The sequence below is a fragment of the Telmatherina bonti genome, assembly GCF_933228915.1.
Source record: "Telmatherina bonti genome assembly, chromosome: 21".
Taxonomy (NCBI): Eukaryota; Metazoa; Chordata; class Actinopteri; order Atheriniformes; family Telmatherinidae; genus Telmatherina; species Telmatherina bonti.
This window is the reverse complement of record NC_136630.1, coordinates 14,856,815-14,878,500: the sequence shown is the minus strand read 5'-3', so window position 1 is coordinate 14,878,500 and position 21,686 is coordinate 14,856,815. Positions and strand designations below refer to the sequence as shown.

Here is a 21,686-nt window from a genome sequence, read left to right as displayed (position 1 = left end):
CTCGTATTAATTTCTCGCGAAGTTTCACTCCCCCCCCCCTCCTGGATTCGCCGGTTTTGGCGCATGCGCGTTGCTTTCAAGCTTCAACTAGTGCACTTAGGTTATGATGAGAAAACACAATTTTATTAGCATTTAATAATTTCTTTCGCGCTCTTGTTAGCGGTTTTTTTCTCAGGGAAACAAGATTATTTTGTTTTTGCTTTTTCTCTTTTAGTTCTTTGATTGTCTGGCCAGTCAGAAAATTAAAAAACACTTGTTTTTTAAGCTGAAATTGTCACATTGCTCAAATCTAGAAACAGAAAACCCAACACTGAACGAACAAGACAATAAATGCCATCAAATATCTGCATTTTATAGGTTGGAACCACTTTAAATTAAATAAGTAAAAACAATTTTGGGAGATTTTGGTTGTTTTACCATAATTTATCAATTAACTTGGGAACATTTTTTTTCCTAATCTCAAATAACTAAACAAACCTTCAGCTGGTATTACTTAAAGCAAATTTTATTTATCCAGATTTAACAAAAAAAAGTCAACCTTTTGCTTTAGTAACATGATGAGAGGGCTCATTGTACCTTATCACTCACAAACATAGCATACAAAGTTAAGATTTTCCCATGTCACGTCACAGATAATTTAATGACTTGATTCAAAATTATAAATACAATGTAAAAAATAAGATTAAAGACCAAAATAATAACCTTTTCTGCATGTGCAATGTTACTAAAGGCTATTCAAGAGAAAAAAATAAAAGCCATATTAAAAACTATTACTATAAATAGGAAGGTTTTCAAATTTCTTGTGCAGTCCAAAGCAACCATTTATGTGCAAAGAAATGTTTTAAAACTCCTTTCTGTCACGTCTCACATGTTAGAAATGCAGATAAACAAGAACTGGTGTGTACAGTCATCCTCATATATGTCCTAATACCCAAAAACACAGCACACAACAACAAAAACACAATTGAGTGTGAGCGTGGATGGTTGTTTATCACTGTAATGGACTAGTGACCTGTCCAGGGTGTACCCAATGATTTGACTAAGCAGTTAAGAAAATTGATGGAAGGGTGGACGGATGTTAATATATGATAAAATATTATGTATATTTCAACATTAAACAACTCAGCTAAAGTGAAAAGTAAAATAAGTTTTTATTATCATACCACTATACGACAGGATATTACAAAACAAGCATTTTTTCCACAGTTAAATAAAAATAGCAAAACAAAGACTAAACACAGCAGGCATTACAGTGAGCAGTTTCAAAGTGACGTGAGCTTGAGTCAAGTGTTTAGTGAAAGTTTGCCAACATTTTCCCGTGAGTGACATTTTTCTTTTTTCATATGTGTGTACAATAATTTCCCCAAGTAAAGCAAAGTGCCTTCATGTTCCCTCACCAAAAGAGGCCTTCAAGATTCACAGGGCTCATTCATGAAGCATTTTGTTCACTTTCGGATGCTTCTACTTCTTTCTGTTTTGTCATAGTTATTCATAATTGAAGGTACAGTTGTTTACTTAAACTTGGTGTGAAAAGACTTGAAATGCCTTTAAACAGCATTTAATTCACATTAGCTGATGAATTTATTTCGTACCATTTGTGCACAACCAGGACTGTAAACATGGTTGTTCTATACATGTCAAAGGTCGGACAACACTGAATTTCTTCCATATATACCTTCCTTTCATAATATATAGAATATAGACTGTGTACTCTTAACAAAATTAATAGTTGCCAAAAGTACCTTTGGTGTCCATTGTGGTGACAGGTCTTTCTAAGTGGGAGTGAAATTGGCAGTAACCTAAGGGCCAGTGCTCAAAAAGTGAGAAAGCTCACTGAAGCACATTTTTATATGACCAGAAACAGACAAATGCTAATATCTGGCAATATTTGTAAGTATAAAAAGACATTAATGTATTTCTAAGCTGAAACAGACTTTACAGTAGCAGCTGATCATGCAGTTTAACTACCCGGACTCGAATGCAGGAGTCAGGGTGGAAATATCATTTATCTCCTGCTCTTGTACCCACTATGCAAAACAAATTTGTCAATCTTTATTTGCTTTTTGCGGTTGCTGTAATTTGCATTGGCTTGGCTATTTATCCCAAACTGAAAAACTTACATGTCTTCACGTTTTAAATATTTTGTCAAAAATTAAATCTAAAAATAGACTTCCCCTTTTTCTTCCATAAAAACTAGACTGAAAACTTTCCAACAGGATCCCACAGTCAGTGCACACCTCCGCTTCCCAGAATTAGCCTACCCAGTTTTCTGTGCTTCTCAACTGGACAGTTCATGTATGTTATATGACGTGATGCTGCTAAAGAGTCTCATTTGGAAGTAAGTGCAGCTCTGCAATGCTGGCTTTACATGGACATGTGCTCAGGAAGCACATAGGAGATGTCATCCCATGGGTGGCGATACAGACCCTGTTTCAGCCTTTTCTGATCCAGGTAATGCCCTAAAGGATGTACAGACACAAGTTACAATTCTTGTTCTGATACTTAGGATAGTTTGCGTTTTTGGATTCATCCGAATCGGACTCACCAATAAAGCCCATACTGCGGCCGAGGACAAAGATCCCATTTAGTGCACCGATTTCCACAAACTCATCAGCTTCATCTCTGCAAACAATCCCACATTCATGTGAGAAACAAAACTGTGCAATGTGCTCTCAGCAGAGGGCAACAATACAGATGATGCATCCAAATTTCTGGACATGTTTAGCTCATGGAAAATGCAAAGCCAACTTAAAATTCTGATGGACAACAAATGAAAGTAAAATTGCTATACATATGTATAAATTGTACAGTTCCCTGAAGTGGTATTGGTGACAAAATTATTTCCCTTAAACCAGAATAATTTATAGTACAAAATACTGACAATGTCTCCAGTGTCCTGTTTGGTAGATTTTTTTTACCTTGTGAAGCCTCCACATGTCCTTAATAGATCCACAAAGGAAACGCCAATAAAACCGTCAACATTGAGGATGAGGTTAGGTTTCTAAAAAAAAAAAAAAAAAAAAAAAAAAAAGCAAATGGGAAACTAAAATTTAATTGCAAATATACATTATTAAAATGGTTAATATAGCAAACCTTTGCCTGTGAAGAGAAAGGAAGAGTTTAATGTTGCAGCTGGGTGATTGGAATAAGGTTGAGCTCAAAGCTCACAGGTAAAATGTCCACCTAAATAAGGGAGTTTTTGCAAAGTTTTTACACAAAGGTTTCAGACACACACAAACAAACACAACTTGAACTCAAATATGAAAGAAAAATAAGTTAAGTAAAGATGTTCATGTGGTGAAGCTGTTACTGAGTGCTTACTGTGCTGCACCATTGATCAAAATGACACCTGGGGAGGGGCTAAAAGTCATAGCATGTATATGTGTCAGTCTCTGAAAGGGTGATTGGTGAACATCATTGGAACACGTCACAATTTCAGCTTTTGTCTGACTTGATGGAAGTAAATTTGGATGTATTGATCAGTGATGGATATTCCTCTATTTGATGTCAGCTTGCACCGGAATCTGAGTACAGAGCTGGTGAGAGAGCAGATGATGATGGCCAAGTTCTCATCAGTGTTGAAGGAAAGCCCCTATCCCCACCACCTCTTAAGATACAAAGATATACATGTAGGGTTGAGTGGAGTTTAAGAGAACATGCTGAATTTTTGTCTTTCTGTGTTGGCTCTGTGATGGACTACGGACACCTGGGAACAGCTACAGTCCCCTTGCAACCCTGCATTTGAGATAATCAATTATCATTTCTTTAAGATAAATTATGTCATCACATAAATGAAAAAGATAAAAAAAAAAAAAAAAAACCAAAAAACATGAGCATGACTACTCTCAGCATCTGTTTTTTTCTTCTGAAGAGTTAAATATGATATCGGGGGTTTTATTAGGATGCATCAAAATGACAGTTCAGACTAATTACAAGCAAATGTTAGAAGGTCTTCAGTTCAAGAACTTTAACTAATGTAAACCAGGTTATTTGGTGTTGAAAACCCATTTTTGTATTTGTCCTTTGTACACTTATCTTTGAGTTCAACAAACATCCTAGAAGTCATAAATTTAATGGCAACAACTGAACTATATAAATTTCACATTTTATCAACTGACTGTATATTGATTTTTTAAAGTTTTTAGGCTTCTCAAATCACTGTATTTGAACTCATATTTTAACCACCTATCTTTCCAAAACAAGAAAGTTTGCAAATATTAAATTAACTAAATGAGACGTTTTTATACTGTAATGGTCTCTCTTTTTAGACTGCATTACTTTCCCATCTTAGCATCTGTTAATGACCGGGATAAAAAAAGGCCAGTTAGAGAATAAATGAGGGTTGAATGAATGAATGAGTTTACATGTTTGCTGTGTTACCTTGGAGGTGGTGATTTTCTCAACATCTAGAGCGTAGTCTAGAAGCTGGGTGGAGGGAAAATGCTGCTTGACAAAATCCTTCAGAATCTGCACACGCATGTCTGGATTGTTGATCTGGAAACCAAATAAACTTCACGTCAAACTACAGACATAGCTGTTGTGTAACTAGTTACCTGAATTAAATTAGGGGATTTACTGCAATATGTAAATTTAAAGCGAGTGAAAAAGAAGGGCTACTTACTGATTTGACCCTGTGCCCGATGCCCATGATAAGCTTGCCATCTTTCTTCATCTTGTTCACAAACTCCATGGGCAGCATGCCGCTGTCAAATGCCTTGCTGAACTGCTTGGCTGCAGCATCCAGAGCACCTCCAAAACGGTCCCCCTGGATTTGACAAATTAGGCTCATTTTACTACAAAAATATTCAGGTCAGTTTAACCACTTTTGAAATCTCGGATGAGCCCCAGCTTTCAAAAATTGGGATAAAATTGTCATAGAAATGTTTCAATATGAAGTCAAGCCTTAATCTTCACCAGGCCTGAAATGCTACATAGTCTTTCTGACAAATCTTTGTCATTTTAAATTGGTTAGCAGTACTGACGATAGTGAGCAGGCCGGAGGTGAGACTTGAGATGAGGTCCTTTCCAGCACGAGCACAGACGATTGTGTTGTGAGCACCAGAGACGGCAGGTCCGTGATCAGCAGTTACCATTAGACACATCTCAATGAACTGACAGGCGTAGCGGGGCAACCTAAAAAAAAAAAAAAAAAAAAAAAAAAAAAAAAAAAAGATTCCACAAAAGAAAAACAATTAGTTAAAAGTTTTATGTCTCCAAACTTGACATTCTTTTGTCAACCTGCCAAACATTTTAGCAGTTGTTACACCAACCTGCGCTGAAACCACAGCAAGCCCAGCACTCCTCCCAAACCCATTTCCTCTTTAAAGACCTCAGTGATTGGCATCCCAGCATAGATGAGCTCCTGACCTCGCTCGTCGCAGATGCTCGTCATGAATGAGGCTGGTTTACGAATCAGGCCCAACTCCTGGAAACATTTTTCAGACAGAATGAAGAAAATATGGACTACATTTAAAAATCCAATTGTTAGCCTCTAAGTTTTTTAAAGTTAAATAAACTAATAATCATGCAATGTTAAGTTATTTTTCACAAGATCTTCTATGTATTTCTTTGGGTTTATAAATGAGTATTCTAACATTCTTACCCTAGCCCAAGAATAATCCATAGGTACTGTCGGGGGAGGCACCTCCTGGGCAGGAATTATGGTACCATTGGCCACCAGTTCATCATAAACAGTCCTGTCGCATAATTTTTAAACAATAAAATCAGTGTAAAGTTATGAAACATTCAAATGCAAAAATATGTGCTGTGATCATGTGACGCGATTCCCACCTGATAACATCCCCCAGCTCATCAAAGCTCTTGGGGACAAAAGCTCCAGCATCCCTTAGAGCCTGGTTCTTGGCCACTGCAGTTTCTGAGGCCTGGTTGGCACAGGCTCCTGCATGACCAAACTGAACCTGAAGGTGGCAAGATTACACGTTGACCATGAAAACCCTGAATTCCCTGATAAGGATTGCAGCAAAAACCACAAAAAAAAGTTCTCTGTTCATCAAACCTCTGAAGCAAACATAGTGGCGCATGTTCCAATACACCAGCACACCACAGGTTTGGTGATCCTGCCCTCTCTGATGCCTTGGCAGATCTTGTATTCTTCTGTGCCTCCAATCTGAGTGTCAGAGAAATGTATATGAAAATAACTAACTATTTAGGCACAGATGAAACTGAAATACTTATAGAGTGATTCCCACCTCTCCCAGCACCACTATCATCTTAATCCCTGGAGTGTCCTGGTAACGCAAGACATGGTCCATGAAAGTGGAACCTGGATATCTGTACAGAGAAGACAAAACATGAAAACTCAAAACTTTAAAAACACAACATGTCTGTGTAGCAATAATAACATGTAAAACCAGTTTTACACGAATTTTCTAGGATTACCATCTCTTATTCTTTTGCAAAACATTGAGAATATGTTGTAGTACCTGTCTCCTCCAATGGCCACACCCTCATAGACACCGTCTGTAGTGCGTGAGATGATGTTGTTCAGCTCATTGGACATGCCTCCAGAGCGTGACACGTACGCCACGCTTCCAGGGCGGTAAAGTTTGGAGGCCAAGATGTTGTCTAGCATTCCACCTGTGTTTCCAATCTTAAAACAACCTGGTTTAATGCCACCAACCTAAAACAGAAGGTAAACATAAAGAATTACATTGAGAGTCATATACTAACAGATTCCAGTACTTTTACAGTGTAGGGTGTTGCCCGTCTGGTTGTTCAGCAGGTATTTTTGATGGATGAAGATGTACCGTGGCAGGACCAATAATAGTGACGCCTTTCTCATCTGCCATCTTGATCATCTTCCTTGTCTGAGCTTCAGGGATGCCCTCCGCTATGATGGCGATGGTGTGAATCTGAAGTCCCAGTAAAACAAATTAGATCAGGTGTAGGGTACTCTGAATATCCAGTGTTGAGATCCAGCTCCCTCTTGTACCTGTGGGTAATTCATGGCCTCCAGTGTGCTGTCGAACGCCGAGCGCAGCGATGCAAAGCTGATCAGGACATCCACCTCAGGGTGCTTCTTTGTTGCATCGGCCATGTTCTTGTAGACTGGCAGCAGGATCTCTTTGTGGCCCCAATAAAACTTCTGCTTGTGATCTCCACTGAGCAACACAGAACGTAAAGCAGCAAAGGATGAAAACTCAGTTTTTATGTTCCCCAGTAGCCAGTGTTTGCAGCAGCTACTCTTTCTGGGGTCCACATTAACAAACATACATCACAGAATACAAAACAAGAAAACATAAATAACACATTTAATGTAAACAAAATACTCCAGTATGTACTGTAACCTTCGGCACCAAATTAGGATAATTCTATATTTGTCATCAGTTAAAATGTGTTTTCAATAATCTCTTAAAAATGGTTTTTACAGAAATCTAACTACATGCAACAGCAGCTCTATACATTACAAATCTACACAGTGATTGCATCAGTTTTTTTCCTTGTGCTTTATTTACAGTTGACCATGAAAAGTTTCCTGAGTGATGCAGCCATGCTAGTTATGCTCCAACATAGCTAATTTTGGAGTACAAGCAGTGTGGTTGCTTGTTATGGAATACATTCCAGAAGAAGTTTCTAAAGTTGGATGCCAACAATAAGGGTCTTCTGTGCATATTCTCTGTACTCAGTCTCTCATCAGACAGGCAAGCAAAGCAATTCTTGGAGTTTAACCATATCTATTTTGGTAGCACTCGACTAAAAAGTTAGCAATGATCAAGATAAGCTAAAAACAAGTGCCTGTATCACCATCATGCTAGTGGCAGATGTAAGAAAAGACAAATTCTTCCTCTAGATATCCCAAACCTTTTTCTATACTATATTACCAAAGTGCTTCTCTCATGACAGCTGGCCAAAAAGTGTGATACCAAGCAACTTAACCTCCTGGACCTGCTCAGTATCTGAACCTTTAAGTGACAAACATAGACAAACATGCAACCATTAGTTGCATGTCTGCACTGCAACAGAATAATGTTTTAGTTTTTCTTCATATTCAAAACAAGTTAATTTTCCCAAATTCAGTCCATTAATTTTTGTTCAGTATGGAGTGTAGTCCTTAACTCAGTTATACTATTTGCTACAAAATAGTTACTTCTATCATTGTAAAGAAGCATTACCAATGGTCAAAACATAGGCTAAGTAATCTGTAAATATGCAGAATAATAACGGCACAAGGCAAATACCGCAGTGCACCTTACATTGCAAATATTTATGGCTAAAGAAAAGAAAAACATTGGTTAACTAGAAAGACACTCCATGAGTGCAGCTAATTTCCCGACAATGAATCCACAGCATTTTAGCTATATCGTGGTGCTTGTTGCATGTTTATATCTTAACTTGTTCTCATACAATGATGAAAATGACAAAGATCCCCCATTTTTCCTTGTTCTGGTCATGGGATCCAGAATGTTACCAGGACGTGAATCCATCTTTAATATCATGTAAAACCTACTGGGAACTACTCCTGTATCTTTCTGGCTTAGCACCCTGACCATTTATTGTAGTTATATGCATATACACTGAAAATGGCCTTAACTTGCAATGTAAAGACCTTCAAAATTTACTTTCCATGGTTCAAAATCACTCCCAAAATTGAACGGAATCCAAGTTAGACCAAGACCCATTCTAAAGAAAAAAAATCCTTAAAATCCATCCAGTAGCTTTTGTGTAAAGTTGCTAACAAACACACAGACAAAGAGACGGATAAATTGTGGCAAAAACGTCCTTGGCAGAGGAAAAAATGACATGCTACATCCTATTGGATAAATAACTCAGTTTTTATCCCCCAGTGCTTTCCATTAAAGATTCTCTCTCATGGCAATTTGTTTTTGGTTTCCAGCTAAAATGTTAACGACCATCGGTGGTCATCGTGTGTTACTTCCCTGCAATGTTCTCCAGTTGGGGAAAACAGAATTATTTTTGAGTTAAACCATGTGATCTCGGCAGTAAACCTATTTTATAACAGTTTGTTATAACAGATCAGCAACACTGTCAAATCCAAGGAGCGCCAACTATTGCATCAGAACATGTCGTTTAACCTACGTGAAGGGGTACACCATGGCTGCCACAGAAGGTTCGTCCCGGGAGCAGACATAGTCAAAATCCAGCATGCCCTGCACAGCACGTGTCTGCATGCCCCAGACGATGGCCTTGGTATGTTTGCTGAACAGTGTGGTTGCTTTGGCTGACAGAAAAAAAAAACAAAGCAATCAGAGAGAAACTCCAATCAGAACTAGACAGAGAAATATAACCAGCCACTGATCAAGTCAGGAGACAGGGATGCTTACAAGCAGAGTATGAAGGAACTCAGTCTGAGGAAGAAGATGGAGGGGGTAGAGAAAATAACGCATCACTACTACAAACTATGACAATATGCCCCCCCACCCTGATGTAATTGCACAGGTCAGATGTTTTTCCAGCAATCCTTTTTTCAGCTGAAAAGTGCTGATCAAAAGCAGTAAATGTAATAAAATCAAACATTTGTGCAGTAAAGTTACTCTGTTTATTATTTTTTCCACCCCCTTTAGGTCACACTCAGGGATTAATTTAGGATGTCACAATTTCATAAAGAGGACACTTCACAGGCAACACTAAGCCACACTGTTAAGACTATGTCAATATTTTTTCCCCCACTGTCCCCCGTTTCCAACCCTGTTCTGCAACACCCCACTGCAGCTGGACTGCCTCTGATAACAGCAACGTCATGCCCTTGTAGAGGAGATGCTGAGTTAGCTTAGGAACTGGACGATTCTCACAGCTCATGTTTCATTTGCTGCAACGTCTCACCCCCTCAGACAGAGATCTTGCACAGCCTACACACAGCCAGGGTCAATCACAGATATCTAATATGGGTCAGGGGATATAGTAAGGCTGTGCTGAAAAAAGCCTTCGAGGGAAATCGCTCAGTGCAAGGTTACACACTTCACTGCGTTGACTGTTTGTAGGTCTATCATTTTAATCCTAGTCTCTTAATTGAACACCATTTGATTATAGTTATGTCACATTCTGACTAAGTTATTACTGCTCTGTTAACTTGCTTTATTCAGGTAGATTTGTCTATATCACTTAAATGTTTGGGTTTTTCCACTTGATTTTATCCTCTGTATATTAATACCTGCACTGCGTAGCACCTTCTAACTGTTTCAGAAAGATTTCATATGAATAAAGTTATTATTGTTATTCAACAATATCATGAGGGTTTTAGCACAGCTAATAACTGTTTTGGCCAAGTTCATATTTAACGTTATGAGAAAGTTCAAAGAGATGCATTTTGTTTTACTTCCCCACAGTGTTTGTGAGAGTTTAACTCATTTCCTGTGTTAGTGATGTAGTCCTAAATTCTGTAAACTGTTTCATAAAATACTTTCTGTCGTAGGTCTGAAGAAGATGCGGACATTTCATTTGTCCTTTCCAAATTGGAAACATTAAGTAACCCATTTGAAAGCTGTTTAGAAATATTGCCCAGCTCAGTACAGTGAGTAAATTAGTTAATTGCAAGATGTCCTGATCTCATGTAAACCTTACACACACAAACATAAATAATAATGATAATGTAGTGAGACATGGTAAAACTGATGCTACTCTGAAACAAGCATTCTGTTTCAAGAGCAGTATGTCACATTAGTGTATATGTGCTTCAATGCATTTGCTATTAGTTATTACACATTTGCATCCGTTTTCCTCAGACTATCCTGCCCCAGTCTCTGTTGGTCCATCTGATATTTGAGACATTGGGCTAAAACATATAGACCTGAATGAGGAGGATGAGGCTTCCCTTACAGAAAGCATCAAATGTAAACTGAACTGAATGTCCATCATGGTAACTTGTGCTTTAACCTGCAGCTATCCCTGCATATAGATTAAATGAATAGTGAAAATTAATTAATTCAGCAATGTCAGTCTGGTTCAGTAATACATTAAACAGCTGTCCTGAAGGTAAGTAAGTCACCATTAAATTAAAAAAAGGAGGGCAAATGGAAGTGGACAGAGGGTGGAGAGGGCAGGAGGACAGGTTTTTCCACACCCTTTCGTACCTCCGCTGCAACCCGAAGAGCCTTGAACGTCTGTGACATCACAAGATGGAAAATAAATTATGAAAAAATGAGTGCAAAGAAACAGAGAAAAAAAAATTAGTCTGACTAATCAGCATTTTTGCTACATTCACTAAACACACTCATAAGTATCGTGCCAACTGTGTGGAATCAAATACAAACACAGTAGAGGAGACAACATGCAAAGCTCGGCTGCTACTGAGCATGCCTCCACTACCCTGCTGTGATGGCAATCTAAAAAGCTTAGTCATGTCACGTTCAAACTCTCACATCCAAAAGGCAACACTAAACTTTAGACTAACACTACAATCAACACAGCAACTCAGAACTCTTAGCATAGATGACAATCTAATATTACTCTTAGCACTAGAAATCAGATCCACGGATCATCCTAAAACTTCCGACTCTTCTAAAAGATGTTATTGCAGAAGAAGGAAATGTATCTAAAATACAATCAATGCAATAAGGTGATGCAAATATGTAGGAGTCACACTGGAAGGGAAAAGAGGAAGAAGGTCAACCAATGAAGAGTACACAGCTGAACTCGGGGGGGGGGGGGCATGGCACACCTATCACTTACCTATCCAATCGCCTGTGGCCACGTTCTTCAGAGGCCACAGTAAAGAATGAAGAGAGTCTTAGAGAAACAAGCATGAAAGAGATGCAAGTGAGTGGACAGTTTGTGCAGCATAAAATGTAAGGGAGAGGGTGAAATAGGAAAAAAAAAAAAAACAGATAATACAGTGAAGGCATTAAGGGGAGAAGGGAGGGTGAAATATAAAGAAGCAAGGATAAGAGGAATGAGAAGGCAGAAGCGAATGAGTGCATATGAACAGGTAGCCGACTAGTTATGGAGATACAGTTCAGCAGTGAGTGTGTCTGTGGTAGTTACCTGCCGGAAGGCCTGCTTTAGACTTTTTGGCTGGAGAGACATCATTAGTCTTAGTTTCAGAGAATGAAGCTGTTCTTGTTGTTGCTGGAGTCTGGAGAAGAACAGAGAGGAAAACACTTCTGACATTCAGAGCCACATTGATGTTTCCAGGATTTGCTGATATTTTTTTTCCTATTACTAAATACAGTCTGCACAGCGTGCAGACACCAAATATATGATATATCATATAAAAAGACCACATTAAAAGAGCCACTTCAACAAGATTCCAAACTAGTCAAAGCTTGAACCATGTTTTAACACAGACATCTGCATCACAAGTAAAGACACCTAACATGCAGAATCCTTTCCATACATATGAACATACTGGTTTCTGTTGTGTAACAAACTATGAAACCAGTTCAACAAATTTCCAAAAAAGAAAATTCTGCCATTCAATTGTTGATTTAAATGTTCAGTAAGTTTCCACGGTGCAGTCACTTAGTCAAAGATTATTTAATGACCTAGTTCACAGAGCACATCTTGAAATAAAGTGAAAATAAATTGACGTTACCACTGCGTTGTTGCTGGCGTTGAGGAGGAAGTTAGCAGTGTGGGCAGCCATTGGAGGCTGGTTAGGGATTGGCCGGTGACCCAGAGCCATGCCAACAATGGCTGTCATGTGGGTCTCAGTCCCAAACACATGAATTGGAATACCTGTAGTCTTCCCTTCACAGAGGAGCAACACAGCATAGTTTCAGAGCATATATGCAAACAGAACTCATTCAAATAATAAGTATACTCAAAATACATTCCCACAAAGAATTGCTCCTTCCAGTAAATTGCAAGACATTTCCTTCATTTTATTAATGATGATCTCACTCACCTACTTCTCCCATCACCCTCAGGCCTTCTTGATAGTTAGGCCCACCACGCCGCACAAATATAGTGACCTCATGCTCCTTCAGAGGACCTTGGTAATCTTTAATGGCCCTGACAATTCCCTGAGGAGAAAGTTTGGCAGCTCAACCATGTGATGCAATCCTTTTGTTTCACAAAGTTTTATCTTAATTACACGGACTCATTGGAGAAAATTCTATAATCTTTGAAATTAGAAAGTTTTTATATAAAGAATAAGGATGTAGAAGCTCTGCTTTTCTAAAACATGCCAATAATACCGCAGACTATTTGTTTATTATCTTTGGAAAAATTGTAATTCAGTGAAATGCATGATGAAACTTGGCGACATGAAGCTAATATAGAAGTATTCAGAAGAATACAACATGCTTTACCTTAAATGTGGCTGCTACATTCGTGAAGTTTGCAATACTTCCTCCAATGATGAGAACCTTTCCTGCAGAGTGAAATAAAACTTAATTGTTAAAAAAAATATTAACTCAAATTACTTTTAAATAACCTTTACAAATGTTTAGTACAGTCAAGAGAGTCAACAACATTTTCTTTTATTTGCTTCTTGAATTTCTCCCTCTAGTCATTCACCTTTGGCCAACTTATTTGGAACATGAGTGCTGATTTTATCTCATTTGTGCTCACCGTCAGGATGTTTCTCACGAGTCATGAGAGAGAGGATGGTTTTAGCGTAGTCGTACGTCTGCTGTTCACTGGGAGCACCAGAGTACTCGCCATAGTTTGCCAGCTCGTCCACCCCACCCAGGTCACAGATGGTGTCGCTGCATAAGAGAAATCAGCAGTCAAATGCTGTAATATCCTTTCAGAATGGTTTCAAAGAATTAAAAACTTGAATCACTGGTTACCAGGTGACTGCTTTTAAATTCCAAACAGCATGAAGCTGCACAGTATACGTCAAAGTATTAGTTTAACTTTGACACAACAGTGAATTGCTTTTGTAAAATGAAGTCTTATGTACAATCTGTAATGATGCAATGAATCACCTGTAAACCACTGAAGCACCTCCTCCAGCAACCATGGTCCAGATTCTGCCTCGGGGGTTCAGTAGGGTCAGCTTCAGACTAGCACCGCTCTTTGCATCCAGATCTGCGATGTAGGCCTCCTAAAAATGGCAAAGCATCTTGCAACAAATTACACAGTCTACTAACAGGTGCATGCACACAAGGATCGTCTGCTCGACCCTGTGTGATTCGGTTCAGCTGGAGCAGTGGAAATACTTTCAGACCGAGATTGTGTCATGTTGTATGACTCAAACAAAGCAGACCACAAAAAAGCTTGGTCCACTTTCCGCCAGAGGTGGCGCGGCAACAAGAATTACAGGAGAAGACGAGACATGCATGAAGAAGAAAATTCGTTCATCTGTTGGTTACTGCAGGACAACTTCTGTGTCTACAACATTAATGCTTAACATGGAAGTGTGTCAGGTCCTAGCGGTCTTTAGTGGATCATATTTATATCACAACAATTACTGAATGTGTGTATATTTTGGTTGTGAATACCCACAACACCGTATGCTGATCCCACAATGCACTTTGTTTTGTAGCTTGCTTCCTCTTTTTGCCTGGCTTTAAGCAGACCGAGTCGGCTTCTTTAGTCCAAATCAGAATTTGTTGTTTCTTTCACAATTCCCACATGTAGCAAACTTTTGAGCAAATGGACTACGATTCAAATTAAAAAGGCTTGTGTGAACACACACAGACCTTCAATTAACCTATTAACTCCTGAAGCAACATATCAACATACCTGCATCCGTGTTTGTTTTGCAGTTTTGGTCATGAAACTGACTTTAAAAAACAGGCAAGCTTTAAGAGCTGTAGAGTTCGAAGATCTCACCAGTGGAAGAAAAAAAAAATCAACTATTTGTCCCTCAGAGCTCACCTCTGGATAAGCCTCCCTGCCGAAGGGCGGAGGAAACTCCACATCACCCCATTTGGCCTTGCAAATGAAATCCGCTGTGGCATCAATCTTGGCTGCCATATCGAGGATGTACACTCCATCTTGGGTGACAACTGATAAAAACCAAAGTTATCCATTTGCATGTTTTCTTATAAATACACATTAAGTTTTTAATTTTATTAAAAAATAAACTGAAAAGAAAAGACACTCATTCCCTTAATAACTGATCCACACTGGTTCCTTCCACTGTGAATCTTAATGAGATGAGCATAAGGTTGCACAGAGTAAAGGTTTACCTAAGGGGTTGATCTCAAGATAGGTGAAGTAGAGGTCCTCGTAGAGGTTAAAGAGCCCCACTATAAAACTGCTCAGGACTCTGAGGAGGAAAACCAGATTAAGAAAAACAGAAGAATAGATAATGACTTAGTGCGAATAAAAATTTTAAATGAATGAGTTCTACAATTCTTTATGTCCACATATAGTTTGCTTTGTTGCCAAACAATTCAGATGGATGCAATCAGAACTGGATTTGAATAAACCCAGGCAAATATTTGGATAGAGATGTTGAAATAACAAAATAAAAAATGACAGCCATACTCTTTCTTGTCATCGGGAACATGTATGAGGAGCTGCTCTGTGACTTGGTCTTCTGTGAGTTTGTCATCCACCGCAACCATCAGTTTCTGGGCCTTAGCATCCACATCACCCACCTCCACACCTCCCTCATGATGGAAAAGCACATAGTCGCCTTCACGTGTGGCGTAGATACACACATAAAACTCTTCTTCCTGAGTGGGGAATAAAGAGCAAACACACGAACAAGCAAACATACTTTCATGAATTTGTTTGCATAGGGTGTGATATATGTAGTACAAAAATGTGACAAGCACCTGATTCTTGTATTCACAAGTAAATAAGTTACACACACACACACACACACACACACACACACACACACACACACACACACACACACACACACACACACACACACACACACACACACACACACACACACACACACACACACACACACATTTCATTGCCGTTTTGAGCTTAACTTTGTTAATAACAAAATAAACTGGAGGTTTTATTGCCCTGCTGAATGGTTTGCCAATTTATTTTTTTTTTTGAGGTGGGTCTCTTTAAACACTATATTCTCAATTAAAGGTTACACAAGTAAAGACAACTCTGCTTGCAAAGAAATGAACATCCATTACCTGTGTGTGTGGAACAAATGGCTCAATGAGGAAGTTCTTCAGCACTCCTTTTGCCTTTCCCACCTAGTATAGAAACACATATTGTCATTAGGGCAACATGATACTGCAGAAAAAAGGGCCATTACAATCTTTTCTAACCATGTGATAAATATCGGGATATGAAAAAATACAGGAATTTTCCACAGATCTACCAACTCTGTGACAACATACCTGCATTGATCTTACCCCTTTTTGTGAATGTTACAAGTAGGTTTTATCTCTGTTTGAGATTCATACTTATTGTTATATTTTATTGCTTGCTTATTTTGTGCTGGAACCTGAGTAAATCTTTTATTCTATAAATGTGCAAATGTAATTCATCATAAAGTCAGATCCCCTTGAAATTGATGAGAACATGTTGCCTTCATTTGCCTTCTACGTTGTAGGACCTGCAATGTGACTGTTGCGCACACACATGCAACACATTGCAATGACAATGCTTAAACAATATATTGTACAGCTCTTATTGTCATAATTATTCATGCTAATGTAACATTGTTATAGTTGCAGGGAAAATATTAAAGTTAGTCATGAATAATTTTTCAGAAAAAGAAAAAAGTAAATAGTAATGTATTGTTTTGCTGGAAGCATGTGGACTGCCTGCCTGAGGTACAGGGTAGCATGTCTGTACTTACGGTGGACCAGAATAGACCACCTTCTGACCTGGCATATCTAAACATGAGTACATGGCCTCTGGTGTGGCACGGCATGCTTCAACAAATAAGACACCGATATGCTGGTACTAATGGAACTAGCATTTTATTCATACGCTGTTTGAAACACAAAGAGGCACTCACGTGATTTACGACTTAGGTCACGCAATTTCACTGCATTTCTATCTTTATCTTGACCTGATTAGAGTTTTATGGAGATGACAAGTGAGAACCATGTGCTAATTACAGCTGAAATAAAAGTTTCTTTCTGTATTAATCACTCAATAAAATGTGCTATAATCTTCCCTGAAGTTACATTTAAAGTTAAATCCAATGCAAATAAACAAATACTTACATTTAAACATACCAAATAGTCACATTCCAGATAGAAAAAGTAAGCAAAGCTCTGTGCATAAGACTTCTCTAAGCACTGTCTTCCAAATAAAGAGAGGAGACTAAAAAGCAACTTTTAGAAATGTTTTTTTCTTAAATGTGTTGCTAAAGCATTCATTAGGCTCAAGTCAAAAGACTGTTTTCGGAGGCAAGTATAAAATTTTTAAACTGATTTCTCACTATTTTGCTGCTATCTGTCAAGGAAAAACAACAACAAAGCTGTCATTGCTCTTTAAAAACAACATAAAACAAACAAAAAAAACATGTGCAGCATGTGTATCTAGGTTACCAAAACACATTTCAGGGACAATATTCTGGATGTGTGAATACTATGTTTAGAGAAAAACAAAAAAAGTCACAGCACACCGAACACAAACCCCAACTTTACCAGTGAAGCATGGTGAAGGGTGCAAAACAGTTTAAGAATAACAGCTGCTTCTGTTTTGGATTAAAAAAATCTCTGGGGAGCAGCCTATGGTTTTAGCCCATGATTATACAAAGGGAGGTGGGGGGTGGGCATGCCCCCCTTAATATAATGGTGGGGGAAACACTGAAATTTGTAATGGGGGAGAAAGACACAGCTATCAGTTCTTGATATTAATTTATAAATTATAATAGTTTTTAGACTTAGAGGGACTTAAAACAGATAATACAGTTAACTCACAGTGGTCTCTCTCATAAGGCGGGTACTGATCCACTGTTTAACGCCCTGCAGGTCCAGGTTGATGCCCACCAGACCGAGTTTCCCTCGTCTCTTAATCAGTTGATCTGGCTTCACCACAAGTTGCTGTGCAAGGAGCAAGAAATGTCACACAGATGTGATAAAAGAGCTGTATAAACACTACAGTCACATGAAGTATGGCATGACATCCTGAGTATTATACCCAGAGAGATAAGTGAGCTTTTTGACTTTACCAGCTAGGAACAGAAACAAAAACTGAATACAGTGAAGAGGACAACTTTTGAGGTCCTACTGAGGCTGTGATGCAGTCTCACCTCTGTCAGTAGCCATGGGTGCTCTCGTGTGAGGTGGTCCCAGTCAGTCTCAGCAGTTACAGTAGCATAGCGAAAGCGGTTCTGAACATTTACTGAGGTGCAGATGTGCTTGTACAAGAACTCCTTTCCTGTCTGCTCTGATATGGCTTTTGCAGACATGACAGCACTGGACAGCACACAGCCTTTGGGAAATGGAGTCCAATGGTTAATTTTAGCAAGTCACCACCACAGCATCACAAGGACTTAATATAAGATAATGCAAAGACACAACAGGCCTTTTTATTTCTTGATAATAGTGGAACTTGAAAGAAAAATGGAAACTCTGAGAAAATAAAATAAGCAGAAACAGAAGAATGACATAATAATAATATGTAAAAGTGTGAGCATTTGGACAAATGTGACCAAGACACACTGCAGGTTCCTGATAGTACTGTAAAGTGGAGCAAGACTGATACATCTCCAAACTCTGGAGAAGAAGCTAGTTTTACACTTAATAAATAATGAAACCTTGGAACAAGTAAAACCATCCAAATGTGATGTAATACTAAACTAATGAACCTGAGAAAGCACTTTATTTCTTTCAGTCCAGTTAAACGGACCAATCTCCTTCACTGTATATGTCAGATAAGCATAACTTGATACTACAACACATTCTATGATAAAGGTTATCCAAACATTTACTACATAGGTCACCATGCCCAGGAGATAACAGAAGCCCTCTTTAATCAAAACTTCTTATTAAACCCAACTTAAAATCAAGTTAAAGAGATTTCTCAGGTCTTGTCAGTGGCACATTTATGTTTTAAACTTTCACGGCTCCTTGACGGTATCCTAATTTGAAAAATGAAAAATACTACTATTCTAACTAGATTCGAATAACTTGGATAAACTTCTTTATGGTCACACAGACATTAGACGTACCCAAAGGATAGCAACAACAACAAATAAGATCAAAATTCGATTTGTCCTGGTTAGAGATGATGGTAGGCAACTTCCCGTGCTTACATGAAAATGTTGTAGAAATCTATGACCAAACTTATTAAATAATTATGGCTAAAAGCCATGATCATTTGGACATAGCTAAAAACTTGAAGTAAAGACTAACATAAAATTGGTTCCTGCTTATTTCACTAGAAGTGCACATAAATGCTCTCATTCGTCTAAAAGAATCATATCTTTGTTTTTGCTAACATAGATGGCCACTGGAAAATACATAGATTTAACAGAATTACTGATGCTTTTACAAATGTTTGTATGTGGCTGATAATAGCTCTGAAACTAAAAAGTTGAAAATAAATCAAATTGTATCTGTATTTGTATGGAGACCGGTCTGGGATGCACTCTCCCATCTTTCAGCTAATTCAACACTTGCACCACACCTGTGATAACAAGGTTTTGTAGTTATTGGCAATTGCCTGCTATAACACTGGTGTTTTAGGAATAGACAATAATCAAGCACAGGCTTAAATCCTAGCATAGATCAGAAACTTGTATGGTAAGGATGTTTTCAAATGTAATAGTTTGTCTTTCATTTCTCTAACAATTTACTTAGAAAGCATGCTCAGTTCTTCCAAATGCTATCTTTTTTCCCACATTCAAGTGGACAAAACTGTTATACCAAAACAGCTCTGAATTTTACTGAATGGCACACATAAACAAAAACTACTTCCTGGTAAATGTTCCTACACCAGGCCCCAGTTCTCCTGCAGCTCTGAACTGGAGTAAGTGGGTAAAGAAAGCATATGGATGTTTCAACACTTAAAAGGACTAGGGTTGCTAACCTAAAAGTAAAAAAAAAAGTGAATTTTCACAATTTAGCCAAATTTGGAAGTACAATCAGGTTTGAACACTGGTTTTTAACATGAGAAAATAAAATCTGAGAATCCGCAACCAACAACAAAAACATTTTCCTTTATGTCCAGAAAAAAAACATGATCTCTCAGTTTGTCTCGCTCGCAAACAGATGACAAGTTCGCAATCTAATGTAATAAGAATCTCATCATAAAAACATGACAAGAAAGAAGCAGTTTCTTCATAACACAAGCTGTGCTGATTAACTTGCCATTCCTGTTTAAACCCCACAGCCTGTTGCAAGACCTGCTTGGTCAAATCTGTCAAAGCCAACACAAACTCATTACCATATGGAAGACGTTGCCTTTGGCTCAGTGTCTAACATGAACAGATCTCATTTAAGGACATAAACTATACTGTGGTGACTTCAGAGTGATTCATAAAATGAGTCACTTTGTCCAAGTGTCTTCTTTTCCACAACTAGAAATAAAGAAACAACTAGCGAGCCTTTATTTACATCAATCTTATCACTTCTGCCACTGTATTACTGATAACATTTTATGGTGCCTTTATTTCAGCGTTTATAAGTGCAAGAGTTTTATCTTTTTGCTACAAAAATTTAATCTATAAGATGTTTGGGATAAATAACCTAGCTAGGATTTAGCAGACTATCATGTCCTTCCTGACATAATCCAGGGTCCAGTCTATTGTTTGAAGCTACTTAGCCGTAAAGTTGCAGCTACTATCTAGGCTCCTGAGATGAAGAAGCTGGATTGGGAGGCAGTAGCGTCGTGGGGGATAATTTTTTGTGGGGGCACTGCTACATACACAGCTCCTGGTGCAAACTTTCGTGCTAGCTACATCATATGTCAGGCCAGCTTGCTTATGAATGAAGCTCCTGTACTGACTACCACTCCCACTACACATACTGAGTAGCCCACACTAGCTAGCCAGGCAAGTTCAACAATGACTTCAGATTTAGCTAATCACGAGGTAAATAAAGGAAATTAAATCCGGTAGAAAAGAAATAACTAGCTAAACTTCATTTTAAAATTAAACTTGCAAAAGAGGGAAGATCTTGCTTGCGGTAGATTGTAAAGTGAGGGTGGTCCTCATTTATGACTAATATAAGTCACTTTAAACAATTTCAGGCTACCCTTTTTAAACAACAGCTGCGTAAAACAATGTATAAAACTGTTATATTTCCTCTATATTTGTCAAGATTAAAGTTACAGCATTCCCCCCCCCCATTCAAACCTCAGCGTATCTCGTTTCATCTAACCCGAAGCCCTGACTGACAGGACAGGCTGACTAGCTAACTGCTGTAGCAAAAAAAAAAAAAAAAAAAGTCGCTAGATAACTGCTGCCTTAAAATGCTGGCGTTTGCAAAGTACCTGAGCGACAACTATTACCTTGTCACGGAATGTATCACCTTCTTGGAATAAATGGTTCTCGTCCTGCCCACAAACAACACAGTTTAATAGCCAGTTTGTCTTATAACCGGAGCCCGTTTCTGAGAGTCGCTCTTGCCACCTCACTCTCCTCCTGTCGTACCATAATCTGGCGACGCTGCGGCTCTCTCATTGGTTTAAACATAGTCACGTGATTACGTCAGTTCTACCCACGCCACACCACTATGAACTGTATATTACTGTAAATATTATTAGATCTAATAAAAACTTGCAGTTTTGAAGACAAAGCTAATATCTCTCACATTTATAACCGTTCTAACTTAAATACATTAAATAGGAAAAATGCGTTTGAAGATCAATCTTTAAAGCATATTTTTATTTCTTGAAATGTCCTAACACACCTCGAAGCCCATTTGAGAGTT

The 21,686-nt window shown here is 38.3% G+C and overlaps 1 protein-coding gene across 3 annotated transcripts; it reads right to left on the bottom strand.

Moving 5' to 3' along the window:
* Nucleotides 1–497: 497 nt before the first annotated feature.
* aclyb (ATP citrate lyase b) lies at nucleotides 498–21,403 on the bottom strand. Of its 3 annotated transcripts, XM_079261452.1 has the most exons (30): nucleotides 21,265–21,403; nucleotides 18,062–18,243; nucleotides 17,730–17,852; nucleotides 15,981–16,043; nucleotides 15,358–15,548; nucleotides 15,057–15,136; nucleotides 14,743–14,873; nucleotides 13,848–13,966; nucleotides 13,489–13,625; nucleotides 13,227–13,288; nucleotides 12,821–12,938; nucleotides 12,509–12,663; nucleotides 11,959–12,049; nucleotides 11,647–11,703; nucleotides 11,049–11,078; nucleotides 9,058–9,199; nucleotides 6,953–7,121; nucleotides 6,768–6,872; nucleotides 6,444–6,640; nucleotides 6,210–6,291; nucleotides 6,017–6,127; nucleotides 5,791–5,918; nucleotides 5,603–5,696; nucleotides 5,271–5,425; nucleotides 4,983–5,133; nucleotides 4,622–4,765; nucleotides 4,381–4,494; nucleotides 2,919–3,001; nucleotides 2,546–2,622; nucleotides 498–2,459 (listed from the first exon to the last, which is right to left on the bottom strand). In XM_079261452.1, the coding sequence occupies exons 2-30, from the start codon at nucleotides 18,218–18,220 to the stop codon at nucleotides 2,365–2,367; spliced, it is 3,363 nt and encodes a 1,120-aa protein (XP_079117578.1). In that variant the 5' UTR covers nucleotides 18,221–18,243; nucleotides 21,265–21,403; the 3' UTR covers nucleotides 498–2,364. The 3 variants fall into 3 exon arrangements, with proteins under 3 accessions (XP_079117578.1, XP_079117579.1, XP_079117580.1); XM_079261453.1 differs by lacking the exon at nucleotides 11,049–11,078; XM_079261454.1 differs by lacking the exons at nucleotides 11,049–11,078; nucleotides 11,647–11,703.
* Nucleotides 21,404–21,686: the final 283 nt, after the last annotated feature.

What these genes read in the sequence shown, in the direction of transcription:
- aclyb (XM_079261452.1), bottom strand. Translation starts at nt 18,220, where the DNA reads ATGTCTGCAAAAGCCATATCAGAGCAGACAGGAAAGGAGTTCTTGTAC. An exon ending in GGCCACAGGCGATTGGATAG is followed by an intron (nt 11,079 to 11,646) that starts GTAAGTGATAGG and finishes GTGATGTCACAG; the next exon opens with ACGTTCAAGGCTCTTCGGGT. An exon ending in AGAAAATCACCACCTCCAAG is followed by an intron (nt 3,002 to 4,380) that starts GTAACACAGCAA and finishes TTTTTTTTTTAG; the next exon opens with AAACCTAACCTCATCCTCAA.